At 43.4% G+C, this 26,630-nt stretch overlaps 1 protein-coding gene across 7 annotated transcripts; it reads right to left on the bottom strand.

Annotated features, from left to right (window-relative positions):
• On the bottom strand, positions 1–26,306 carry LOC117873503 (epidermal retinol dehydrogenase 2-like). 7 transcript variants are annotated; one of them, XM_034762954.1, is made up of 7 exons: positions 26,117–26,306; positions 11,600–11,943; positions 7,032–7,163; positions 5,686–5,785; positions 4,005–4,149; positions 2,953–3,078; positions 1–820 (listed from the first exon to the last, which is right to left on the bottom strand). In XM_034762954.1, the coding sequence occupies exons 2-7, from the start codon at positions 11,918–11,920 to the stop codon at positions 727–729; spliced, it is 918 nt and encodes a 305-aa protein (XP_034618845.1). In that variant the 5' UTR covers positions 11,921–11,943; positions 26,117–26,306; the 3' UTR covers positions 1–726. The 7 variants fall into 7 exon arrangements, with proteins under 7 accessions (XP_034618845.1, XP_034618844.1, XP_034618850.1 ...); XM_034762953.1 differs by having other exon boundaries at positions 11,600–11,946; XM_034762959.1 differs by lacking the exon at positions 26,117–26,306 and adding an exon at positions 26,046–26,065.
• Between the last annotated feature and the right edge of the window lie 324 nt (positions 26,307–26,630).

Genomic DNA, 26,630 nt, shown 5'->3' on the forward strand with positions numbered 1-26,630 from the left:
TACTAAAAATATGGGCATTTATTTAGAAGTTAACATTTGTAATCAGACAAGCATGTACAATTGTTGTATCCCTTCCAGAGATGGGCTGATATCTATAATCATTGGCTATTGGAATCTTTTCCACAGACGTTAATAGTAAATTGATTATTACCCTTCAGATGTATTTGATTAGTGAATCAACATCACAGGTATGGAAAATATTTTCAGTGTGTACAACTGCCATTTTACTTAATTTTATGAATGTGAATTTTAGTGCTCGTAAAAGATGCCAAACAGCTCAGGAAATACTTCCAATCATCAACTGAACAGTAAAGACAATGACAAAGATAAATTTTCTCAGACAGCCCTCACAGCAATATTGTTCTGGAGGGGACTATCTTGAAAGCATGCAAAGTCAATTTAGCTTCCCAGCCCATTACACCATTTCTTAACTGAGAATACCCATATAGGTGCCAATTGTGATTAGTTTGTGAAATGGATACCCATACTCATTCAATAAGGATAAGAGACTATGACAGGCATCACATCGAGGATAGCTATTCAGGGAATGAAGGAGAGAGAGCTTGTGTTGGAAACTGTTGATTAAAACTGTTAATTAACAAAAGCATGAGGCACAGTTATATAGAAGGCAAGTTCTGTGCAGCTGAAACAGCAGGCCATTTTTTAAACTCTAAACTGGTCCATTAATTTAGAACTGCTAGTATTGGATATTTTCATTCTTTATTTTCAGTCCTTCTTCACTCGACCTCTGAAGTTGTCCATGAAGTGGAAGGCCCCAATGTAGTCTCCAAGGAGTATTCCCATTTTCACAGGCAAAATACTGAAGGATAAAACACACCAGAGTATTTACATAGTCTTATAAATCACAGAAGTGATCCATGTGGCTAAGTCCAAGAATACAAAGTGTTACAGCTTCTAAAGTACAGTATTAACAGTCTTCAGGATGTATTTATGGGGTAGCAAGTATTCCCAGTGTACAGTGAGAAACTGAGGCAGCGATTCCCCAATATCAGAGCCAGGATTAGAACTCAGGAACCCAGTCACTAAATGGGCACATTCCTTTAGAACATATTGCCTCACTGTCCACATGATAACGTACATAAAGAAATTGAAATGAAAGACGTTCCCCAATCTGAGTGGGCCCAATTTCTCAATTTATTTTGGAAACTGTCAGTCTTAGGAATAATTATTTTTGTGCTCAAGACCTCAGAAGCCAAACTTCTTCATATTAGCATAACCCATCTGTACAACAGGACTTGCAGTTTTGTAGCGATACTTAACTCACTCAAGTGTTGGTAGAAACAATTACAAATATATAATTTTTATAGAAGTACAGGATTTTTGTTGAAACAGTTTTTTCACTCCTCCCTAAGAGCGTCTCATGCATGCTCACCTAGATGATCAATGTCTCTAGAGTGTTTAGGATGGGACTATGAATAGATGTCTATTAGAAAGACAAGGGCAAATGAAGAGGGAAATCGGGGGAGGAGGCTAGAGAAGCGAAGTTAGGAGGGAAAAAAATTTAAGCTGCCTTTCTCCCGCCTCTGAAGCTATCTTTTCAGCAGCTGTTTATGCTCTTCCTGGTACTTACAGAATCACTTTCTACCGTCAAAACCAAATTGGGAATGGTTACATTTAAAAAAAAATAAAAATAGAAACATTGATTTTAAAATAGGCGTTGGACCACTAACTGCTGCTGGGAGTGCTACCAGCCTTCAAATAGTCCAGGAACTTAAAAAAAAAAAAAAGCCTAAACAACAAATATATTTTGAAAGCACTAAGGAAAAAGGTCTTCATAGCCTTCTCTGTTTTATCCTAGGTTTTTTTTTTTTTTTTTTTTTAAAGCAGTGGGATAATATTGCATCAAGCGTCCAGTAAAGTTAATAAGCTCCAATAGAAATAAGCCACAACAGAGCATACATTATTGGTATGCTCAGCATTCAAAACAGCACACACTATCTGTGGCCTTCAACATACCCAGGGTGTGCAAGCACTTCAGGGCAGAAGCAGCATTTTTGTGTGTTTATGAAATGCAGCACTGATCCTCACTGGGGCTTCTAGATGCTAGTATGATAGCTCAATTAATACACAGCAATATACATGCCTATTAAATTGCAGCAAATTGTGTTATCTGAAGCAAGGAAGATGATAATATTTCCAGAACCAGTTTGTTTCTGATTCAGTAGTCCCTTTCTTTTCAAGGTCCTTCACAAATCCTTCTGAGACTCAAGTGGCTCCTCCCCACCCGCCTGCTATCCCTAATATTAGAAGTTATGTGCTACAGCCATCTTTGTTGACTGATTGTAGTCTCTGTGCTGTTACATGGGTTGTTCTGTGTCCCCATTTGTGCCTGCACTGCTTTAACGCATCCACTGTGGCAGTACTCTTGGCTCCCTTTGGCTTAAGTAGAGAGATTTAGAATCAAACTATGGGCCAAGATTTTAAAAAATAAAATAAAATAGGAGCCTAAATCTATATTTGGCCACCTAATTCAGTGGCCAGAGTTTCAAGAATGTTGAGCATCCGGCAACTCCTACTGCCCTGCATAAGTGCTCAATAGTATTACAAGGGCAGCCCTCTACACAGCCAAGAAGAAAACTGTTGCAGTTTTGTTCAGTCAACACTAACAACAGTTTCCCTTTAGAGATTATTTAAATATGTACAGCAATGAGAAAGTGTTCCTTACTGGGACTCTTCAGAGTCTGGTATAAGACATGTAGACATGCAAGTTATCCAAGACCACCACCTGAGGAAGGCTTCCTGTAGCAACAACTTATCTAAAACTTAAAAGCAACTTGAAACCCATGAAGGTAAACATCTAAGTAGGCTTAGACTTGACAGCCCAAGTAATCATTTGATATTGTAGCATGTAGAGTCCGTAATCATGCAACTAAACATAACGCATTTGACAGAAGAAAGACACAAACATGACAAGGAGAATCCCATCCTTACCTTTTCAGAAAACATAAAAAGTACATGCTTCGTGGCATCAGCAGAAGCACTTGCTCCCGTTGAATAGCACTCACAATTTTCTCAGCTGCATAGTTCGAATCTAGAATAGGAAGTAGACATGGCCACCTGGAAAAAGTCAACATACCGCTATTAATACGACATTGTCAAAACTTTCCCCTCTATGTTTCATCTGAATAACTTCAAATTTAGAACAAGACAGCTTCAAATTTAAAGTTGTGCTCCTTACAAAAGAAGAATACCCCATTTTACAAAGATTTCGCCTCTAACTTAGAGGCAAACATTACAAAATTAAGTTCTGTTCATGGAATTGTATAACACCTGACAAATCAGTTTGAAAGTGGTGAACAGCCAGTGTCTTGTTTTCACTTGGTATTGGTGCCTGTAAGCTCAATTCTTGCTATCTTCAAATCAAGCAAAGTTTTTATTTAGATAAACCTATTCTGCTTCTATATTTTCTGTGTTTAACATGCCATGAAAAGTTGTACTGACAATGACAAGCTACACTACTGAAGGTGAGAGATTTGGCAGCCAAATAGGAGACAGTTGAAGCTTTTGACATCTAGGGAGAAGGTATGAGACTGTAAGAAAAGAAACACATAGCCTGTGTCCTCTCAAATGAGCAGCGAAGTAGTTAAATGTGTTGACAATTAAAGTGACACCATCACTAGGTTGTAGAGTTAATAATTTGAGGGTCAGTTTACACTTTTTTTTCAGAGTTACTGTTTCAGGCTATTTGCAGAATCAGGAAGAGACACTTCATTGGATTACACTAGGTTGATATTTGGAAGAGTCATATTCTCGCCATGGGGCTAGAAATTGAATTAAAAAGTCTTAGATTCTGCAGTCTGGCAATCATTGGGCTTTGTCTATGAGCCCTAAAAATGGCACAATGGAGAAAAACCTACCTTATAATAGTTTCAGATTATGCCATTTCTACTGATTACTAATTTCCTTTCATAAATCATGTATTTAATCAAACATTTTTGACCTGCCATATACTAATTACATACAAAACTCCAAAATTCACTCACTTGGTTTTACAACCATCAAACATTCCTGTGTTGATGAAGTAAGGACACACAATAGTGGTTTTAATGCCGGTTTTCCCTAGAGCCAGCATTTCTAAACCGACTGCTTCTGCAAAGCCCACTGCTGCAAATTTACTTGCACAATAATCTGTAGAGTGAAGAAAGATGAAGAGTTATTTATTGCAGCTAATTATTTTATTAAGAGAAAAATCTCTCAACTCTCGTAAACAACCTAACTACATGGTTTTAGTCCAGTGTCTCATGCTGAGCAAACCAAGCACAACTTCTGGCTGAGAAGAAAGTCTGGCAAAATTATGCTCTAACAAGAGTAGTCCGGGTACTGTTAAAATAATTGTGCCTACAAATTTATCTTAATTGTGAGCTCAACTGCAAACAGTGAGTGTAAGTTTATGAATTGTCACAACAACCTGTAACAAATGCTGATGTGAATAGGTATGAAATGGAGACAGAAAGACTAAGTTAGTTCATACAAAAAGGCTGAATAATATAATTCAAGGACAGTGTTAAGATTATGCTTGGTCAACAAAAAAAGTGTGGGACCAGAAATTAATGAACCCAAATTGGTGTGTCAAAAATTAGGCCTACTTGGTGAACAAAATAATGAAGGGGATGGGCTACTCTGCCATTGCTCCCTTTTGGGGTCCTTAAAAGAAAAGACTCCCCACCACCAATCAAAAGCCATCTGACAGACAGGAAGACAGGAAAGGGACAAACTTTACCATCATAGCTGCCACCTCGACTGTCTCCTAGGACAAAGAATCCTCCGTGACACCACTGGGCTTTTGTCGTTCTAATCCTCAGACATGACCTGACTAGACTGGGCCAGAGAGAGGGATTCAGATGACTTTATCACCTCCACTGGCTCTGGGTAAACCACAACCATCACCTGGTATGTGAGATGCCTCCCGCCCCCATCATGTGTCTTTTCCCTTCCTCACAATATTTCTTTTCTTTCACCTTCTGTGGCTAACAGTGGCTAAGCCAGCCATGCCTACATGTTTATCAACACTGCTGTAAGCCTGTTATCGGAAAGGCAGCTAAAACCAAAGGTCCTAAACGGCCAGATGCTGGCACAAGTTTGCCAGGTCTCAGCGTGGCTAGTAAGACGATGTGCCATGCCTGTTTTTTTCCAGCAGTAATGCTGCAAGTAAGAGTCAACACCAAAGGCACAGAAGCTTCATTTTCTATCTTTGCTGTTCTTCTCTCCCATTGTGTGTCAGGATCAGACTTAGTAACAGCAGCAGCTCCAACCCTAGTCCATTTCAATTAGCGTCTCCTTCCCCCCAGAAGGGTAGTTGTTATCTTTAATACCATCTAAAATCTCAAATGAGGGGATAGGATGAAGGGGTGGAAATTCCTTGTACAAACTCTCCAGCTAAAAGTAAAAAGCCACAGGATGTTATAATAAAATACTTACTTAACACTTTATATTTCAAATGTTCTCTCCTTTCTCTCCCCATCCCCCACCCGGTCCTTTAATAAAAGGTGAAAAGAATTTTTAATGGTGCTGAGAACCTAGGTCCCATTGAGGTCAGTGACAGCCATTAAGTGTACAGGTGTCAGACCATTTTATTTAGATGACTTGGCCTAAGAGCTGTAGTTGAAGAGTATAACCAAGACCATACCTTTAGATTCCATTTAGAATGATCTCGAATACACTAACCTGCTAGCCCATTGACTCCAATCAGTCCTGCTGAGCTTGCAATACTAACCAAGTGTCCATGGTTAGAGGCCATCATGGCTGGAAGGAAGGCTTTGTAAGTCTATGAAACACATTGAAACCCACACTTATAGTTAAACATTACTTAAAGTGATTTAATTGTGCAATTAGTTAGAGCATTACTATTGAAAAGGTGCCACCTATTAAGGAGACCTATTAAGTCTTAATGTTTCTCCCTCATTCTACAGAGGCTAATAAGACACATATTAGTTAGGACAGGAAGTATTTCTCCTTTGTCTACTAACTGAATCCACAGAAGTGGCTCTCTAAGGACTCTCCAATATGTTTCCATCGTTTTCTTGATGTTGTAGTCATCCACTAGGGGGAGTCCGAAACTAGATTGCTGTCAGAGAGATTGCAATCCCTGAAGTCCTGGGAAGCTGTAAATTCCCTACACTTAGGAGCTCAGTACTGCAACATTTTCCAAGTAGGCTTCCATCTTAAAAATAGTAGCTGAGAAGGGAAAAGTGAACTCCTAATCTTTCTGCCATCACTTGCTGATTTCAGCTACTCATTCTGTGTCATTTCCCCCGTTTTCCAGCAAACAGAGCAGCATATTTTAATTCACCATTCCCTCTTTATTAGACTATAATTCACCTTCAGTGCTTTATTACAATACCCGTTCATCTCCTTCATAGCAATATGCAAATTAAATGACTAATTTTAAGATAAAAGTCTTCAAATCAATCATGCCAGCATATGTCAGTCTGACATTTAAGACACCAAGTAAGAGTGCTTTAGAGGAACCACTCTAATAGTGCAAGTTCCCAGCAGCAAACAGGTGATAGGATGCAATCAGAACAAGTTCTGACCCAACCCATGGCAGCACCTGAACCAGGCTCTTTTCTGCTAATGGTTGATGAAGTAGCCAGTTTATGGCTGCTTTGGCAGCCCTGCTCTGAGTCAGTTCATATCCAAGGCTATAGCACCAGACTGCCCACAATAACAGTACTTTTCAGCTTTACATTTCCCAGAAGTATCTCTTAATATCAGGCAACCAATACTGAGGGGGATCTCACATTTTATTGATTCTTTAGGCAGAAGTGATTGCCCACACAAGGGGCTAAACACATCCCTTAACTCACTCCCACAAGCTTTCTGTGGGCCACCTCCCCATCCCCTCTGTTTTCTGGAACTCACAAACAAACATTGAGTTGCGTGTAGGGCCTTACAAGATCAACCAGTTAAACAGCAATTATATAAGAGATTTCCCGCCTCATTTCCAAAACAGACTTAAGTGCCAATAGTCTTTCACAGTTCCCTATAAAAAAAGAATATCTGTATATTACCCAGAAGTGTGCCATGGTGTTCACCTCCATGGTTTTCTCCACAAGTGAATCTGGGGAATCAATGAACTTCTTTCCAGTTACAATACCAGCATTGTTGATTAGGATACTAACATCACCAACTTCTTTTTTAACCTAAAGGCAGGCAATCAAATCTAGATGTTATTCCATAGCCAAAACAAAGAAAGTCTGTTTAGTTATACGTTTATATTACAGGAAGTTGCAACATTGCTAATTTTACAAGGCTAGATAGTGAGAAAGCAGTTCATAAGACTGAAGTCTGTTCACTCTGCAACTTTTCCCTTTAGTCAAGTGTTAGAACTCTGCAGACAACAACTTTACAGGTCTGTAATTTAACAGATTTGTTTTATTTATTTATTTAATAAATAGCCACCCACACTTTATATACCATAAAGATGGCAGGAAAAACATGATGCCATGAAAGCTAGCGTAAATGGTCATCACAAAAAGCTAATGAGTTTGGAAGAGGGGAAGCTTTTAGTCAGACTTCACAGAAGTTAAACAAAATTTGAATATTTTGAATAAAGGAAATCTTTGTCATATTTCTAATACCTTCAATTAAGGTGTTATGAGCTCACAAAGAGATATATTCAACCTCCCCAGAGTCAGTGAGGCCCTGATAAGCCTCTTAGGGTATGTCTACACAGCAAAGAAAAACCTGTAGCTGACCCATGACTACAGATTTGGGCTGCCCATGTCCGGAAGTCTATACAGCAATGAAACAGCCCTGCAACCCGAGCTGGAGTTGGCTGGCATGGGCCAGCTACTTTGTTGTTGTGTAGACATACCCTTATGAATGTATTCATCCTATTCATATGAATGTATCATTTTTATATCTGAAGTTATGAGCGTTGGCTCTATGCTTGTATTTAGAGTGTTTGCTGTAGAGAGCACCTAAGGCAGATCTGATCAACATAGTGTGAACGGGTTATTCAAGTAATTGGCTAACAATGGGCCTTGACAGACGCCAATCCACATCTGAACTTTCCTGGGTACGTTCCGGCTAACATGTGGGCAATGGCGTTGGCCTGTAGAGAACTGAGTCATGCATGGACATGTGACTTGCCCACGTGACTCCAAAACTCCACCTTGTAGCTATGATTCTACACAGGGGGAGAGAGGGGTTTCCACCCACAAGAGAGAGACTATATAAGCTCCTGGAAACCTCTCCATTTTGTCTTCAGCTGGCTCAAGAGATAGCCTCTGCACCCCAAAAAAATGCCTGAAAGAAGCTGGAACAAAGGACAGTAATTACAGGGGTGTGAATGATTGCTGGACCCAGACTAGGAGGAAGTCTAATCTGTAAAAGAAGCGTAATGGAACATCTCTGAGGTTGAGGTTTACCTGCATTTAGTTTCTTATTGTATTAGGCTTAGACTTGCGTGTTTTTGTTTTATTTTGCTTGGTAATTTACTTCTGTTCTGTCTGTCATTACTTGGAACCACTTAAATCCTACTTTTTATATTTAATAAAATCACTTTTTACTTATTAATTAACCCAGAACAAGTATTCATTCCTGGGGGAGCAAACAGCTGTGCATCTCTCTCTATCAGTGTTATAGAGGGCAAACAATTTATGAGTTTACCCTCTATAAGCTTTATACAGCGTAAAACTGATTTCTTTAGGGTTTGGATCCCATTGGAAACTAGGTATTGGAGACAGGAGCACTTCTTAAGCTGTTTTCAGTTAAGCCTGTAGCTTTTGCGGGATGTGGTTCAGACCTGGGTCTGTGTTTGTAGCAGGCTAGTGTGTCTGACACAACCAGGCAAGGTACTGAAGTCCCAAGCTGGAAGGGAAAACAGGCTCAGGGGTAGTCCCAGCACATCAGGTGGCAGTCCCAAGGGGATTTCTGTAACCCAACCCATCACAGGGTCAGTGGGGAAGGAAGGAGGTCACAGTAGAGGCAGGGAGCTGTGTAATCTGGAAATACCCAGGTCAGGAAGGAGAGAGACATGGGTCTCTGTCCAAGAGAGATGATGGCTGAAGAGCCAGGAACCTAGTATGGTGCTCTGGCTGGACCATGAGGGGGAATATAGGTGTCACTGCCCTGAACTGTGACAGGTAATACACAGTCAAATTACTGATGTGGCTGCAACTGTAACTTCATTTTGACTGCAAGTTAAAGAGACTCATTCTGTGTTGTGCACTTTCTATTATCCTTATACACACACTTGATAAAACTGTCAACAGTCATGTGTCTAAATTATTTTAAGTGCTAAGGTACAAGCTTTAATTCACACAAGCTGTGCATGCTCAGTTTAGACAGCTTATTTGTACGTTAGCAATCTCACGCGTAATTTTTGTGGATCCCTTATAAATAAGTCTAGTGTATTTGCCTTGTAATTTTTTTCTAGAATCCTTTCATGTGCTAGAAGTTACTGCAGGGTAATCTGTGTACCTTCAGTACAGTATGTGAAAGGAGGTAAGCATTCTAGATATAAAATAGAATTTAACTTAATTTTTGTGCAGAGAATCAACTAAGAAATCATTTTAATTTTAGCAAGTCCAATGCTTGATAACTACCATTATAATGCTAGCTTAAGACAAACTGGCATAATATTTGCCAGGGAGTATTAAGGAGGAGGAAACTGATTTTTTTTTTTTTTTTTTTTTTTTTGCATAAAAGAAATCTTCAAAAGTGTAGTTCTGTATTTATTAGTCACTTCCAGATTGAGTGTGCTCATTTTACATGTGGAATTATTTTCTTTTCTTAACGCCAGGCCTGTAAATGCAACCTGGCAACTAAAAATACAAATATGAATGTTTCCTACAAAGGGACAGAATAAAAGAAGTTGAATAAAAAGTCTTAGAACAGTTCTTAAAATAAGTAGTACATAGTTCATATCAGTGCTCAGATAATGTAACCTTCAAGTTAAGGCTTGTGTTACTGGAGATAATCAAAAGAAATAACCGATGGTGCAGAGTACAATGTACATTCTAGACAGACACGGGATTACACCCACACATATACACAGAGTTCTTTTCAGGCAGCACCCCTCCCAAACTGCTTTCTTGAGAAGAAATCTGCCAAATTTGGCAGTCCCCCTGGATCCATGGGAAGACAGGGCTATCCACGTGGAGATCTTGTATCCCTGTAATAGGCTCTATAAATTGTGTTAATCAACTCCTCTGTAGCACCACTATTTGACCCAGAATCCTCGCTCCAGGAACGAGCAGAAGCCAACACACTTCAATCCCTCTGGCTCCATTCCATCTGAGCACCATCCAACACACTGGCTTTCACATACTTAGTCATTATTTATAGAGCAGCATAGATATGCATGATGCTTTACAAAGCCAAGTGAGAAAAGTCAATGTCAAGATTTTAAGATTCTGCTGAGATTTAATAGCCTAACCGTTGGCAGACACTTCAGACAGGCTGCATTTAAAACAAGCTATTTTGAACTTACTCAGCCACCTATGGCAAGCTAGTTTGGATTGCTCATGTACAATACTGATCATTAAATTCCATGTGTAATAAATCCCAGATATGCAAAGTTGCTTTTTTACAATAGCAGAATCAAGATATCTGGGTTCTAGTTCTGTGTCTGACACTTGTTGTGTAATCCTTTGTAGCAAAGAAGTTCTGCAGCATGTATGTGGCTAATTTAGCTACATAGCAAAAGTGTATATATCCTGCAAGATGTACAGTGAGTCTTCTGCATATACTCTGATCTCAGTCTTTGCTCACGTTACAAGAACCACTAGAGTCCACGAGAAATGGTGTTCCTGTGTTGTCTAGTCAAGTAGTTCCAGATTCCACATAATTTCAAGTTTTTCCTTGAGACTCACTACTATGGTGTTTTTTTTAAAAACTAGAATCTTTCATGTTAAGACACCGTAAAGATTACATGATTATGCATTTAAGAATTCAGGTAATGCCAGTTAAGGTGGCATATACAACATCTAGCAAGGAAGCGGAATGGAGAGAAAGATTTACCATACAAATCCTCTCCTTTATCTTACATTCCTGAGGCTATTAAGGAGATTGAGATACAGACCTGGTAAACAGATTAGAAAAAAAAACAAAGGAGGAGCTAGAAAGGGTTATAAAGCAAAGAGACTCCCCAAAGGGGCTAAATAGAGAGACATTTGAGGAAATGTATAAATAAAATGGACAAGACAATGCCTCTCTCCACTCTGACTACTTTGCTTTTTGTTTTCTCTCCCACGTGACTGTAAACTCTTTGAAGCATGCACCAGGTCTTCCCCTATTTGCACAATCACTACTATATTGCATAATACTGTAATATTCAAAACAATTAACAATGGCATGTATGCTGAGAATATGGCAGAGAAGTGTATATAAGTTTTCCCTATGGCAGGGTAGGGAAAAACAAAGCTGAACAAGGGAGCTGAACAAGTTGACGCGAGAAACTTAAGTGTGTGAAGATAGGTAATGTACACAGCACTGGATTAATATGGAATGAGTGACATGAACTCTGGACTCAGGAACTCTGTTCAACGACATCTAGGTAAGAGATCAGTGCTTTATGATCAGACAGTATTTTATGGGATAAAAAAAGAAACATTAACATGTAATATTTTACCTGATCTGCCACTCTGTAGATCTCTTGCCTTTTGCTGCAGTCACACAAGTAAGCATGCACTCTCACGGCTCCATTTTCTCTAGCTAGTTTACTTGTTTCCTTGTTACCTTCTTGATTAATGTCCCAGAGAACAAGGGTGACTCCAAGGCGGGCAAATTTTAATGCTAGAAGTCTTCCAATTCCACTTCCGGCTCCTGTTATAAGTACTATTTCACCAGCAACATTCTTCTTTCGCACAGGAACAAACAACAACACTAGAGATTCTAACAGGAAATATATTGAGAGCACCAGGACTTTGAGTGTTTCCAGGAAGAAATTCATCTTGGAGAAGATTTTTCAAACACCTGCTAATGATGAATATTTACCATTTAGAATGAAACAACAACAGTGAAACTTCAAATATTTTAGAATTGAAAAAAAATATTGCTAAATATAGCCCTTCTATGAATACATACAACAGTGGAAACTATTAAAGAATAATAGGTAGGACCCTACTAAATTCATTATCCATTCTGGTCAATCTAATGGCCATAGACCTTCAAAATTGGCAAATTTCATGTTTTCATATATTTAAATCTGAAATTTCATAGTGTTGTAACTGTGGGTGTCCCAACCCAACACGGGGCAGGTGGGGGTTGCAAACTTCTTGTAGGGGGGTTGTGGGATTGCCATCCTCACTTCTGTGCTGCCTTCGAAGCTGGGCTCTGAAGGCAGCAGCCGCAGAAGTTTCCCGGAGGTGGGTCTGATCTCACCCATCCTGCTGGGAGTGCCCCAGCAAGGGACTGCTAGTCCGACCGGGCTGGGGAGTGTTGAGATGAGCTCCTGTCTGCATCCTGTAAAACTTGCCCATACCGGTATTGCCCTGGCCTCTTCTTTTGTCATTCAGTGTTGCACGCATTCTAAAACCATATGCATGTCCTCACCTTTTGGGGGTGAAGCCAGACTTTGAGGCACCTGCTCCCCACTTGGTGTAAACTTTGCTTGTGCCAATCAGAAACTAACATAAACAGGTTTTGGGCCCCGTCCCCTATGACACTTCTATGATGTCATAGTTGGTACTTTATGGGCCTGCCTGCCATGTGCAGGCAGGGAGAGGAGAAAGAAAAACAAATCCCGTGTATCCTGTGTACACCCGTAACCGAGCCTGATCACCTCGAAGCCTCTCTCTCAGCTCACGTGTTTCAAACAGAGTTTCTACGTTTGCCAGTCGTTATGCGTTGGTTTGTATTTGTAAGTATCAATTATTACTAAATGCTGCATCTTTGTTTATAAATATTGTTAGTAGATATTTTAATCATTGTGTGTTTTAAGTTTCATTAACTCTATTAGCTAATCAAATGCTGCTCCCTTACCCCTTGTAATTATCCCCAATAAAACTTTAAATTGATTAATGGTGTGTGTGTCTGCAGTTTGCATCGTGACCCATACTCTCCTTGCATCCCTTACCAATATAGTCTATTGCCACGTGCAGCCTGGTAAATAACAGGCCTGCATTTTCTTTCGTCCCTGCGTGCCCGTGGCAATCCACGTGGCATCATGAACAGGATGCAAGGGAGTTGGGCCATGCCCGTGGCATGCTGCAGACCGCGCTGATGATGAAACTGAACAGTTCCAACATTTGCAGTTTCACCTTTTTACTAGCCAAAATTCGACTGATCCAAAAATAGAATGGATCTGTTCCCTTGGCTTGGGTAAAACTCTAAAAGGCTATACTGTACCACTAACCCTGGCAGATACGGGATGCCTCCTTCGGTGCCACCCGAGCTTTAGGTGTCAGCCAGCCGATGTTCCCTACAGCCTCAGTGCACAGAGACTGTGGAGAACCTCGGTGCTGCAGATCCCTCTCAGCTTTGGAAAGAGTGTAGCTGCATTGTTAGAAAATCCGGAGGTACCGTTTCCAAATTGATTCCCCCACCTCGGGTAATACCTGCTGATCCAGCACACAAATTATTATGCCAGATGATAAAAGAATTAGATTTAATTAAGAAAACCAAAAAATTGCGACCCGATGAATATAAATCTGAGGATGTTTCCACCGTCCTGTTTAGCATGATATGTAAGGCCCTCGATCTGTACTCTGTCCTCCAGGGGGGCACAATGTTTGCAGCTAAACAGGCAGCCCCAGGCTCTCCTAAAGATGATAATGAGGAGAAGACAGAAAAGGTAGAGCCCATCACTACCTCCCCCTCTCCAAGTCCCTCTCAGAAAATTTTGCCACCCCCATATGAAGCTCCTAAAACTCCTGTGTATCCAGCTCTGCCAACAGCCCCAGAATTTACTGAATCTGAAACTGTAGCAGAAGCTTTGCCTATTGCGATAACCCCTACAGGATGTGTCCGTGTTAGCCTATGTAGATGACATTGTCATTTGTGGGCCCAATCCACAAGCAGTTCGAAGTACCACCCAAATGATAATAGATGCATTAGAAGCAGATGGGTGGCAAATTAACAAAACAAAGAGCCACCTGCAGGCTAGCCAGCAATTCTCATTCTTGGGACTCCATTTCACTCCCACCACTCACACACAAGCCCCAGCCAGCGTATTAGACCCTTGGACAGAAGCCCCTCCAAAAAATAAACGAGAGCTTCAGCAGCTACTAGGTAAAGTTTCATTAACTCTATTAGCTAATCAAACGCTGCTCCCTTACCCCTTGTAATTATCCCCAATAAAACTTTAAATTGATTAATGGTGTGTGTGTCTGCAGTTTGCATCGTGACCCATACTCTCCTTGCATCCCTTACCAATATAGTCTATTGCCACGTGCAGCCTGGTAAATAACAGGCCTGCATTTTCTTTCGCCCCTGCATGCCCGTGGCAATCCACAGGGAGGGACAGGACTTCCTTTTCCTCTGCACGGCTGCTCTTGCTACCTCTCCTGGCTACAGAAAGTTCCACACCGCCCCACTCACTTCCTGCCCCGAGAGATCTTCAGCTGCGGGGGGGAAGTCACAGTACAGTGTGCGCTCCCCGTCCTTCCAGATGCAATTATTAGCTTGTTTCAGTCATGTGAACTTGACAGGATTTATTGACTCTTTACAGCAGCAAATAACACTAGCAAGTGAAAAAATATGTCGGCATGGACCATCCAGCAACTTCACTCCCTGTCTCTGCGCTGAAAACACTGTGTGCATCCACAGAGTTCACTGGAATTGTCAGTGCCAAGCTAACCTTGCGAGATGGGAGATTCTGCCTTCCACTGAGTTCCAAAACTGTAGCACAGGCAAACTACAGTCCATTTCTTTGGTAACATTTTTGTAAGCAGGAATCTCTAGCCTAGAATACTTGTCAAAGCCAGGAATTGCATTAAGCAAGGTTAAATCCATCTGCATTTGTGCAGATTCGCATATACGCACAGCTTCTAGGAACCCTGCTGCAGGCTGTTGAAACTTTTGAGCCATTTTTCCTGCATCACTTGACTCTTCCCTGTATTGTCTGAGCTTCTTTGCCATGCAAGAAAACGCCTGCTGAGCACTGGCGTTTAATTCAGCATTGTCAGAGTGATTTTCGTTTGACTGTGCTTCAGTCCAGAATAGTACATCCATTACTTTGTTGTACGTTTGGTGTAGGGGGACCAGATCGCAAGAGTGAAATATCGGGAAACGCTGGGGGAGCGGGGGGAGGGAGGGGAGGGAGATGACGACAATGACAGACACAGGTGCACAGACCCATGAGAGGGGGCCCTAGGGAGCTGCGAGAGGGGTTGTACGGCCCCTGCTGCAGTCCGCACCACAAGCGACAGGGCAAGGACACCTATTGAATTCAATGAGAATTTTGCATGTCAATTGATGTACCTAGTTCTGAGATTATAAAGCCAGAAGGGATCCGGTGATCACCTGGTCTCACCGCCTGTATAGCACAGACATAGAACTTCCCCAAAATAATTCCTAGAGGATAGCTTTTAGAAAAAACCTTTAGAAAAACACCATGACCCTTAGTATATTGTTAATCGTTAATTACTCTCACCATTGAAAAGGTATGCCTTATATCCAGTCTGAATTTGTCTATCTGCAATTTCCAACCGTTGGCTCATGCTCTACCTTTCTCTGCTAGACTGAAGTGCCCATTATTAACTATTTGTTCCCCATGTAGATACTTACAGTCTATAACCAAGTCACTTCTTAACCTTCTTTTTGTTAAGCTAAATAGATTGAGGTCCTTGAGTCAATCACTATAAGGCATGTTTTATAATCCTTTAATCAGTCTTGTGACTCTTCTCTGAACACTCTCCACTTTATCAATATCCTTCTTAAATTGTGCACACCAGAACTGGACACAGTATTCGAGCAGTGGTTGCACCAGTGCCAAATACAGAGATAAAATAACCTCTCTATTCCTGCTTGAGATTCCCCTATTTAGGCATCTGGTCACCCTATTTCTGTATGCATTTCCCCAGGTTTTTTTTGTAAAAATCAAAACTGAACTGCCCCAGAAATTCTGTCGTGTGGAATCATCGTGAAACTCGCATGGCTCCAACCCTGCCGATGAACCTTTAGATCCACTGCACAGACTTCTGCCACTTGAGCTAATGGAGTAAGTGATGGCAGAGGCAGTAGGTTGTCATCCTATATGTGATAGATCAGCTCTATAGGGGGATGAGACACTTTTTTTGCCTCTGGGTTTCACAGATATCTGCTGACAGAAGAGGAACTGTGAAACTCAGGAATCCTGGGTCTACTCCAGGCTCCTGAACGGAGTGGTCTCTAGTAGTCAAAGACCCTTCTTCCCCATCCCCTTCAGTCTATGTCTATCCTATTGCTGTCTAACCCACCCCAGCTCCTCATCTGATTTCAACTACCCCCACTACCGCTCTGGATGCCTTGTCCCAGTTTCCTGGTCCTGTCTCACTCTCCTCTCTCCCCGCCCCCATCCCTCAGATGGGATGTTCGTTCTAGACTGCAAAATTATAAGGCTTCCCAACATTTCAACACTTCCCATTCTAAATTTTCGGCTGCTTAACTATAGACTAGCTCTGCCTACAACAAAGCATATTCAAAACCTCTGATTAAAGGGATTATAAGTGTAGCAACCTCCATCATAGTTAGTCACCAAAAATTGAACCTGAGCCATTCAGACTTAAAAGCATGAGCTTCTACTACTTTAGTTCAAGATATAACTCACTTAGCTGGTAGCTATACAGTTATCCTCTAAAAATCTACCAGAGGAGGGCACAAAACACATGTTGGACAGTGAATTACAAAAGTGCCAAATATTATTATTAGACCTGCAATACTTTTCACAATGAACATCAGTGGGGGATAAACTGGGAGTTTAAGAATATTTGGAAAACAATTTTAGAATAACATTCAGTGCTGTGGTTTAAAAGAAAAAAACCCTGTTAAAACTCATAACTTAGCAGCATTCAGTGTTTGGAAAAAAAAAACCAACAACTTCTAGGAGCTATGGGATATAAGTTAAGAAATATAAGTTGAAACAGGAAGATGTTCTGCTTAGTTACCACTTGGGCAAGGAGGCATGCTATATAATACTTGCAAGATTTCACAGTAATGTTTTACAATATATAGCAGCGCAATGCTGATTCCATTGATATTGTTGAGCAATTCATGTTGATTTTATTTCAGCCCACATCTTAATAGTTTTGAATACTGTAGATCACAATTTTCAGGTCAGTTGGTCTGAACATGCAGAGCTTTAAAATTGCTATGCTCTAAACTGTATATTAACTACAATTAATACAACTACTATAAAATTGTAGTTAATATGCAGTTACTACTAGACAGTGGCACAGTCTAGTAGTTAATTGTATTTAATATACAGTTAAATTGTAGTTAATATACAGTTACTACTAGACAGTGGCACAAGGCAATTCAGTGTGTGAATCACAGAAATGTAGGACTGGAAGGGTTATCAACAGGTCATCTAGTCAAATTCCTGCACTGAGGCAGGACTGAGTAATAACAACTAGACCATCCTTGACAGTTGTTTGTCTAACCTCTTAAAAAACTCCAATGACTGCTATTCCATAACCTCTCTAGGTTACACTGCTCTACAGCCAAAATGCTTCTGAAATAAATGTAGTCAAACTTTACTAATTCTGGGTCACTGAGAACGAAAATGATGCTTAAAATTGTTGATTGGCTCTAGTTTTCAAGATATGCTATTGGGTCAGTATATACAACCCTTGACTTGGGAATGGCGGAGGATAAGTAAGTTATAAAGGGAAGGGATCTCAATTTAAACCAGAAATGACTAAAATACATCTTTGACTGGATCTATGACTGGGTTTGGACAGTACTTGCTTTTTAGGCAAAACAATGAATGATGCAATCTGAAGCTGGCATTGCGTCATACATGATATGAATTGCATCATGTTATTCCTAGAAGTCATGGATGATGCAATCATAACGAAGCTTACATTACTCTGCTGAACAAATTGCCCTATATCAGCTCTAGAAATCATACAGTGTCGTGCTCTCTTATTTGTCAGTGTTTGATTTTGCAAAGGGACACATTTCTGTTTAGCCAAAGTGAGCAGAGATGCCTCGTACTTGTGTGAACAGTGCAGATAACTTCTGCTATGTTTGTGGTGAAGTGACTTTTGCATCAAAAAAGCGCAGTATAACCACTATGGTTAAGAAAGCCTATTACCTTTATTTTGGCTGCAAAATTGGAGGGACAGGGTCTGGAGGAGATGAGACAAGAGGGGAGCAGGACTGGAATGGTGGAAGTTGAGGGGGTGGGACAGCAGGGAAAGCGATGGGGGTGGGCTGATGGGGGAGGCTGAAGAAGAGATTTGGGGTAGGGCAAGGCTGAGGGCAGTGGGTTGGGGGGAGCAGGGGGACTGTGGGGGAGGCTGTTGGAACGGGGGCAGGGACTGAGGGCAGTGGGTTCGGGGTGGGAGGTACAGGGGGGACTGCGGGGGAGGCTGAAGGAACAGGGTCAGGGTAGGGGCTGAGGGCAGTGGGTCGGGTCTACACTAGCACTCTCAGCATTGCTGTGCCGGGCAGCAGACCTGCACCAGCTACCCTGGAAGAGTCCTCAGTGGAAATGCAGACTTCATGACACAGACCCTCCTCGTCACTTCAAACCTGGGGCTGCTCTTGTCAGTCGCTAGGTTCTTGTCACTTTCAAACCCATGCAGGGTATCTGGCTCTTTTTCAGTTCTCAGGTAAAGAAAAGCCTCTGCATTTTGTGAGGGCTTCAGCATTCACTTTCCTACTTGACAAACTGTCTGCCTGACACATTGCTCCCAGGGCATTCATCTTTATTCATTATCAGCAGGTCCATCAGATTAATGAGCAACACAGGGGGAAGCAACACAATGGTGTCATGGATTTTTAATTTTTCAAACCACTTTGGCCTCAACAGGGCTAACAGCAAATCTGGACAGAGCAGATGGGTGTCAGGATGGGTTTGGGTATTTTTTTTTTTTTTTTTTTAAGTGAAAATGTTTGGGTCTGAACAAAGGCTGCAAACTTCCCTTTGGAAACCTCTGCTGATCTTTTGCCACGGGGGCTAACGACAACCTGGAATCCGGAACAGATTTCCACATCCATGCAGGGTAAGATGATCGGGGGGGGAGGGAGAGGGACTGTGGGGGAGGCAGAGGGAACAGGGTCGGGGGGCTGAGGGCAGTGGATTGAAGGTGGGGGGGACACTGCAGGGGAGGCTGAGGGAATAGGGTCAGGGTGGGGGCTGGGGGCATTGGTCGGGTGAGATGATCGGGGGGAGGGGAGGGACTGTGGGGGAGGCAGGGAGAACAGGGTCAGGGTGGGTGCTGAGGGCAGTGGGTCTGAGGGGAGCCCCCCCAGAGGGACCTGTCAGGGGGCCAGGTGAGCCCAGCAGTGCTTACCTGGAGTGGCTCCCAGGAAGCATCCAGCAGGCAGGTCCCTCCCAGTCCCTCTGGCTCCTTCCTAAGGTAGGGTCGGGTCGTGTCGAGGGGAGGGGGGGCCTCTCTGCCCGGTGCCTGCTGCCGGAGTCTACAAGCCCCACCCCACTGCAGTAGGCACTGGAGCGAAACCTCCTCGCTGCCTCTCTGTGTGCCTGGGGCAGGGGCAGGGCTGCGCTCTGCAGGCTGCTGCCGACCGGGTGGTGGGCCCTGCGGGCTGGCGCCACTGCACTGGGAGCTCAGCTGCATGCTGCCCCAGGGAGGAAAAGTGAGTGGCGCCGGCTTACCGCAGTCCCCGTCATATAGGGTGACCAGACATCCCGACCAATGTAAGGTCGGGACGCGGGACAAGTCCCCTAAAATTGGGACTGTCACGATAGTATCGGAACATCTGGTCACCCTAGTTTGGTGGATTATAACATCTCGAGATTTGAACCAAGGGATTAAGTCCATCAGTGCTGTGGCATTCTTGGCAATGAACTGAACTTTCTCATTCAGCTCAGCATTGTTTAGAAGGGTTGAAAGTTCTGTTAAAACCTGCATTTTCATTGTCAGTGTCAGCTCTTCCGAGAGGAATGGAGAGTAGTATTTCAGGTGAACTGCATGGTACTGTACAGCCCTAAACCAGGAATTCCATAGAGTACTGGCTCTGGGGGAACTGCAATTTTTTGTTTCCCGATTTCAGTCATGTTTGCAATGTGCTGCCTGTATCGAATTTTGCAGCTAGGGCTGTGTTTTAAAGATTTCTTTAATGTAGCTGACCAGTTTATCAACTTTACTAAACTTACATCTCCACAGTTCAATGATAAAAGAAATGATATATGCATTACAAGGACAGCATTTAGCATTACACCTTGGAGAACAGATTTGAAAGATTTTATCCTGTACCTGAAAGGAGGTTCCAAAGAGGATGGCTCTAGACGAGTAGTTCCCAAACTTGTTCCGCCGCTTGTGCAGGGAAAGCCCCTGGTGGGCCAGGCCAGTTTGTTTACCTGCCACGTCCGCAGGTTCAGCCGATCGCAGCTCCCAGTGGCTGCAGTTCGCTGCTCCAGCCCAATGGGAGCTGCTGGAAGCGGCGGCCAGTAAGTCCCTTGGCTCGCGTCGCTTCCAGCAGCTCCCATTGGCCTGGAGCAGCGAACTGCAGCCCCTGGGAGCCGTGATCGGCCGAACCTGCGGCAGGTAAACAAACCGGCCCGGCCCGCCAGGGGCTTTCCCTGCACAAGCGGCGGAACAAGTTTGGGAACCACTGCTCTAGACTGTTCTCAGTGGTACCAGATGACAGAACAAGGAGTAATGGTCTCAAGTTGCAGTGGCGGAGGTTGAGGTTGGATATTAGGAAAAAAACTTTTTCACAAGGAGGGTGGTGAAGCACTGGAATGGGTTACCTAGGGAGGTGGTGGAATCTCCTTCCGTAGAGATTTTTAAGGTCAGGCTTGACAAAGCCCTGGCTGGGATGATTTAGTTGGGGATTGGTCCTGCTTTGAGTAGGGAGTTGGACTAGATGACCTCCTGAGTCCCTTCCAACCCTGATATTCTATGTAAGTTGCATTGTGGCTTATGAAAGCAGATACTTTGTCAAAGTTTGCACCATATTTTGAAATTATTTCAATTATTGCTTGAGAAACTGTAGTGTAGTTAACAGCATCCAAGTAAACGCAATTGGTGAGCTCTGTTCTTAACTTTCCTGTCTGTACATCTTTGGCCTTGTCAGAAATAAAATCAAACAGAACATGCAGTACATAGTTGTCTTGCTCACCTATGGACTCATCCAAAATAACTCCAAAAGACTGACATGAGTTAATTTGAGACTTCATCTCCCCAAAATGTGTAGCAAAAACCTGTGAAAGGTAGTCCTGTTGTAACTTATTCGTAGTTGGTAAGCATCCGGCATTTTGTACATTCCACTGAATTAACTCACGTAACTTTTGGTGATCAAGTTTTTTCAATGGTATATTAGCACATTCAAATGCATCCACAAATTCCATTCTAGCTAAATGATGGGTCTCAGAGCTGTCATCTGCTTAAAAAGCGATGAAGTTGTTTTTTGTATTTGTAACTTTTTGTTTATCAGCCATGCACTATCCACAGCCCTCTTTCTGCTTCAATAGGTTTCCGAGTCTATGTGGCGCTGAACCCATGCTCAATGTGCGTAATCCAACGAAACATTGCAACTTCAACAAAATAGTTTGTCACCACTGGCACGTAGAATTTAGCTTCCAAATTCTTTCACGTGATCCGCTGCACTAATGATTTCAGAGGTTTTTCATTTACTTTGGACACTCATTTTACACTTGTAGTTTCAGTTGTCTTCTGGTAGGCTGCCAAGAGAGATCACTGCACTACAAAAACATCCCAATGTCCATATCTACTAATCTGTGAGTTGATCCATGAGTGTGATGCGTTGCTGTAAAGTGTCAATCAAAAAATTCTGTTAAGTTCTTCACCTTTCTTTTTGTTTTTATTGAAACAAGCTAATAAGTGCATGGGAGGGGGAGGGGGTAGTTCTCTGGAAAATGTCCCCTCCTGCGACTGTGAAGCAATGGGAACAGGAAGCAAGTGAGGGAGAGGGGGTGCAGAGCTATCTGCAGCCTGGAGAGGTAGCCATGCAGGGGAAGGACAAATCCTGTCCCTTCACAGTCTGTGCAGGAATTGCAGCGAGGAGCCCCCATCTGGGGCGCTCTCAGCAGCATGGGGGTGTTCATATTTCACGGGGAGGGACTTATTTCGTGGTCCGTGACATGTTTTTCATGCCTGTGAAATTGGTAGGGACCTAGTGATAGGGCTTGATAAGCAGGTATTCACAATTCCCCTAATCACTTCATTTACATATGCATACTTTTCATTGATTAGCACTGTAATGCTATTTATTTTATGCAAGACATCTTAATAGGCATTTGTATATTTATTTTCTATTTACATTTCTACTAGTCTGTATTTTTACTGGTGTGTCTTAGATGTAGTGTGAAAATTCCAAAATGGAATCATAGCTGGGCCAACAATTAATAGCTCAAATCCTCTTTTTTAAATCAACCATGGAGAAAACATTCCTGGAAGACAGGCTTCTGCATTGAATAGGTCAGGGATCGGCAACCTTTGGCATGCGGCCCGCCAGGGTAAGCACCCTGGTGGGCCGGGCCGGTTTGTTTACCTGCTGTGCCCACAGGTTCGGCCGATCGTGGCTCCCACTGGCCGCAGTTCGCTGCTCCAGGCCAATGGGGGCATCGGGAAGCGGCAGCCAGCACATCCCTCAGCCTGCGCCGCTTCCTGCCACCCGATTGGCCTGGAGCAGTGAACTGCGGCCAGTGGGAGCCGCGATTGGCCGAACCTTCGGACGTGGCAGGTAAACAAACCAGCCCAGCCCACCAAGGGGCTTACCCTGGCGGGCCACGTGCCAAAAGTTGCCGATCCCTGGAATAGGTAGTTCCTTCTTGTCGAGGTACTGTATCCAGGGCTAAAGCATAAAGCTTACTCTACTTGAAAACTGTTAGCATAGAGGACTTCAGAAAACAACCTATTTTTATAAACTCACCAAAACACTTGAGAAAAATGAGATACTTACGTGGCTCACATGACAATAACTTTATCATCTCTGCTGGCTTTTTGCAGGTGAGCTACAATGTAAAAACTGTTTGTACCCCTTACAATGTATATCCAAACAAAACCCTTCCTTAAAATTAAAAGGTCTACTTTGTGTTAACCAAACATGCAGTAAAAATACTAGTGTCTGACTTGAGCCCCAACTCCACAAAGTCTCAAGTGTGCTTAACTTTATGCACTGTACTCAATGCAGTTAAGCATATTGCTTAAGTCTTTGTGGGATTACAACTTTATTTCACCTTGCATGAACATATGGAATAGGATTTTAATCACAGAAGGATGTTGAAATCTAGCTCTGCCACTGTAGCCTTAAGAATCAATATTTTACCTTCCTCGGGTGAAGGTTCAGTGTACTGGGCTCAGAGATCAACTTTCAGCACTGAGACTAAGTTTTTAAATTTAGGACGCTCCACATTTGTGTTGCAAACTGCATATAATTTATTTTAGTTCAAGACTGCATGAACATTAGAAGCTGGGTAGAGGTTCCTTTGAGAAATTGGACCATGATGTTGGTGTACCGAAAAGACAAAGGTTTCCAGAGTCCTACATGAACCCCTCTCTCCAGCCCCAAAAATTAAAGCACTTCATTTATTGTACACTGCTACGTATACAGACAGCAGTGGTATATAAATAGTGACTGATAAAACTACTCAGATTCTTGATTCTTTGAGAAAAGTTCAGTGAAATTTAGCAAGTTGATGCTCTCAAATTGGTGCGACGTGTGGTGACCGCACCATAACAACTCTTACTCAGGAACCAATCCATGCAACAAACCTCGATGCCAACTCTGCCCACATATCTACACCAGCGACACCATCACAGGACCTAACTAGATCAGCTACAACATCACCGGCTCATTCACCTGCACATCCACCAATGTTATATACGCCATCATATGTCAGCAATGCCCCTCTGCTATGTACATCGGCCAAACTGGACAGTCACTACGTAAAAGGATAAATGGACACAAGTCAGATATCAGGAATGGCAATATACAAAAACCTGTAGGAGAACACTTCAACCTCCCTGGCCACACAATAGCAGATGTAAAGGTAGCCATCTTATAGCAAAAAAACGTCAGGACCAGACTTCAAAGAGAAACTGTTGAGCTTCAGTTCATTTGCAAATTTGACACCACCAGATCAGGATTAAACAAAGACTGTGAATGGCTAGCCAACTAGAAAAGCTAGTTTCTCCTCCCTTGGTGTTCATACCTCAACTTCTAGAAGAGGGCCTCACCCTCCCTGATTGAACTAACCTTGTTATCTCCAGACTGATTCTTGCCTGCATATTTATACCTGCCTCTGGAAATTTCCATTACATGCGTCTGATGAGGTGGATATTCACCCACGAAAGTGTATGCTCCAATACATCTGTTAGTTTTTAAGGTGCCACAGGACTCTTTGTTGCTTTGAACACACATTGTATTTTTTACACAAAACCTTTGATAAGCATAGCTTTCAATTCTCCAAGAATCAGATGGATGATCTTTGCTTTTATAGTGTGGTAGAAAGATAGTAGGGTGGTGTTTTTATGTTTTTTAAAACCTAAGAAGAGTGATTTCTACCATAGTCACATAGGCTTTTTGGTGTTCATTAGACTAATTTAGCAGTTTAAAATAGGTATCTCATACCTACAAAAAACATTTGTGCTGGAGGAAATGTTGGCATTAATCGCAAGCTTCATACGTTTGCCACCTTTCATCCCCCACCTTGTTCATCATTTAGCTCCCCAAATACACATAGCATCAGCACATAAGAGCTGTGAACACTAAATTTTAGGTAGGTCCCAGCTAGCTAATTAGATTATGTATACACCAGAGAATCAGAGAAGTGGAAGCTGAACCAGCTGGACAGAAGTAGATTAAGTTCTACTAGTTCAACTGCATCCAAGGTGGTTATGCCAATATTGGTTAAAAAGCACGGCACCTTTTGCCCCACTTGTAGAACACGAGTGCTTCTTCCCGAATCCCATCAGCTGCATTGTACCTAATCCACAACTCCTAGCATTAGTCCCAGGAAAAGTGGAATTTGAGATATTTTGGAAGGCCAGTGCTGTCTTGGGCGACGGTAGAGAGGACGACTGGAACCTGGTGAGCTAGTTCACATTCTACCTGACCCTTAAAGGGTTCAGACACAACAGGTCTTTAGACCTGCTAAATGCAATTCTGACATTGCATGCATGCAATTGCCAGGAGATTTGCTGCCCAGCTGTGAGGCACTGTCCAAGCATTGCAGGGGTTAGACAGGTGCCAAGAGCTGGGAATTTCTCCCGGAGTGGTAAGACTGTAGAGAAGACCATCTCCTACCTTTACTGGTATCAAGTAGTTAGAATGTAGCCACCAGAATCCTCTTCCACTGAGCCCTTACCAGCTTCTCATCCCCCACCTTGTCCTTGCCCTTCCCTTTCCAAAACATAACCAAGCTGCCAACCTCAAGGCTTGTTTTGCCAGACCAACACCTCTAGCTCTACAGTGCAAGAAACCCCGGCTAACCCCTCAACAAAGAGCCCACGGTTAGAATTCGAGATTGGGGGTCCTCCACTCTCCCCCCGGGGCAACTCTTCACAAACACCGGGGGGCAGCAAGTTCTCAGCCCGTGTAGACACACAACTCAGGGTCACTAATCTGCATTAAAAGGCGACTCGTCGTTAATATCTCTCCCCGGCGGGTGCCCCTCACTCCGGGCAGCGCTGGCCCGGTTTCCTTTTTGCAGCCGCAGCCTCTTCTCCCGGCCTGGGCCTGGGCCAGCGCCCTCCCGCCAGCACAGCCTAGCAGCCGAGGGGAGAGACGCGAGCTGAGGCGCCAGGCAGCGCTAGAGGCAAAGCGGCGCGGGCCCCGGGACACCCAGGCGCTGGGACCCCGGAGAGGCGCCTCGCTCCCCTTGCAGCGCCCGCAGGACAAGCAGAGCCGCGGCCCCACTCCCCGCGCTGCCAGCTCCCCGGCACCTGCCCCAGGCAGCCGTCCCGCTGAACTCCCTTCCCCCGCTTTCCGGCGGCGCTTACGCCTGTGCAGCCACCTAGCGTTCCCCGGGAGCGGGCACCAGGGCGCGATGGCGTAGCGGAGCGGAGCCTACCTCCAGCTCCGGTCCGTTCCCTCCTCCGCGCTGAAGAAGCTGGGCAGGCGGGCTGGGAGCTCACACAGAAGAACTGGGTGGGGAGGGGAGGATTGTAAAGCTGGACATGGGGCGGTTCCAAAGGGTGACAAGATAGCAACTGTGAACAAATGGGACAGGGGGTGGAGGGTAATAGGAGTCTATGTGTAAGGGGACTGGTGCCGGTTACTAACACTCAGTGGGGGTGTTTTGGTTGGCTAGCTCTCAGAACCGAAAGAAAGGGGAAGAGTCAATGGGAAATCAGGACCCTGAGACTGACAGTCCCCAGGAACAATGGGGAGAGGCCAATGCTCCAGGTCAGCCTGATTGACAGGGTGGACAGGCTAATCAGGGAGTCAGCTGGCCAGGGTGGGTCCTGTCCTCTGTGTGAGCTGCAATTGGCTGGGTCAGACAGGGTGGGGCCGAGTTAAGGAGAGACCAGGGGCCCAAGCTGAGGAGCAGAGCTGTAGCCACAAAGCCAGAGAACCTGGGGGCT

Source organism: Trachemys scripta, chromosome 2 (genome assembly GCF_013100865.1).
Source record: "Trachemys scripta elegans isolate TJP31775 chromosome 2, CAS_Tse_1.0, whole genome shotgun sequence".
Lineage (NCBI taxonomy): Eukaryota > Metazoa > Chordata > Testudines > Emydidae > Trachemys > Trachemys scripta.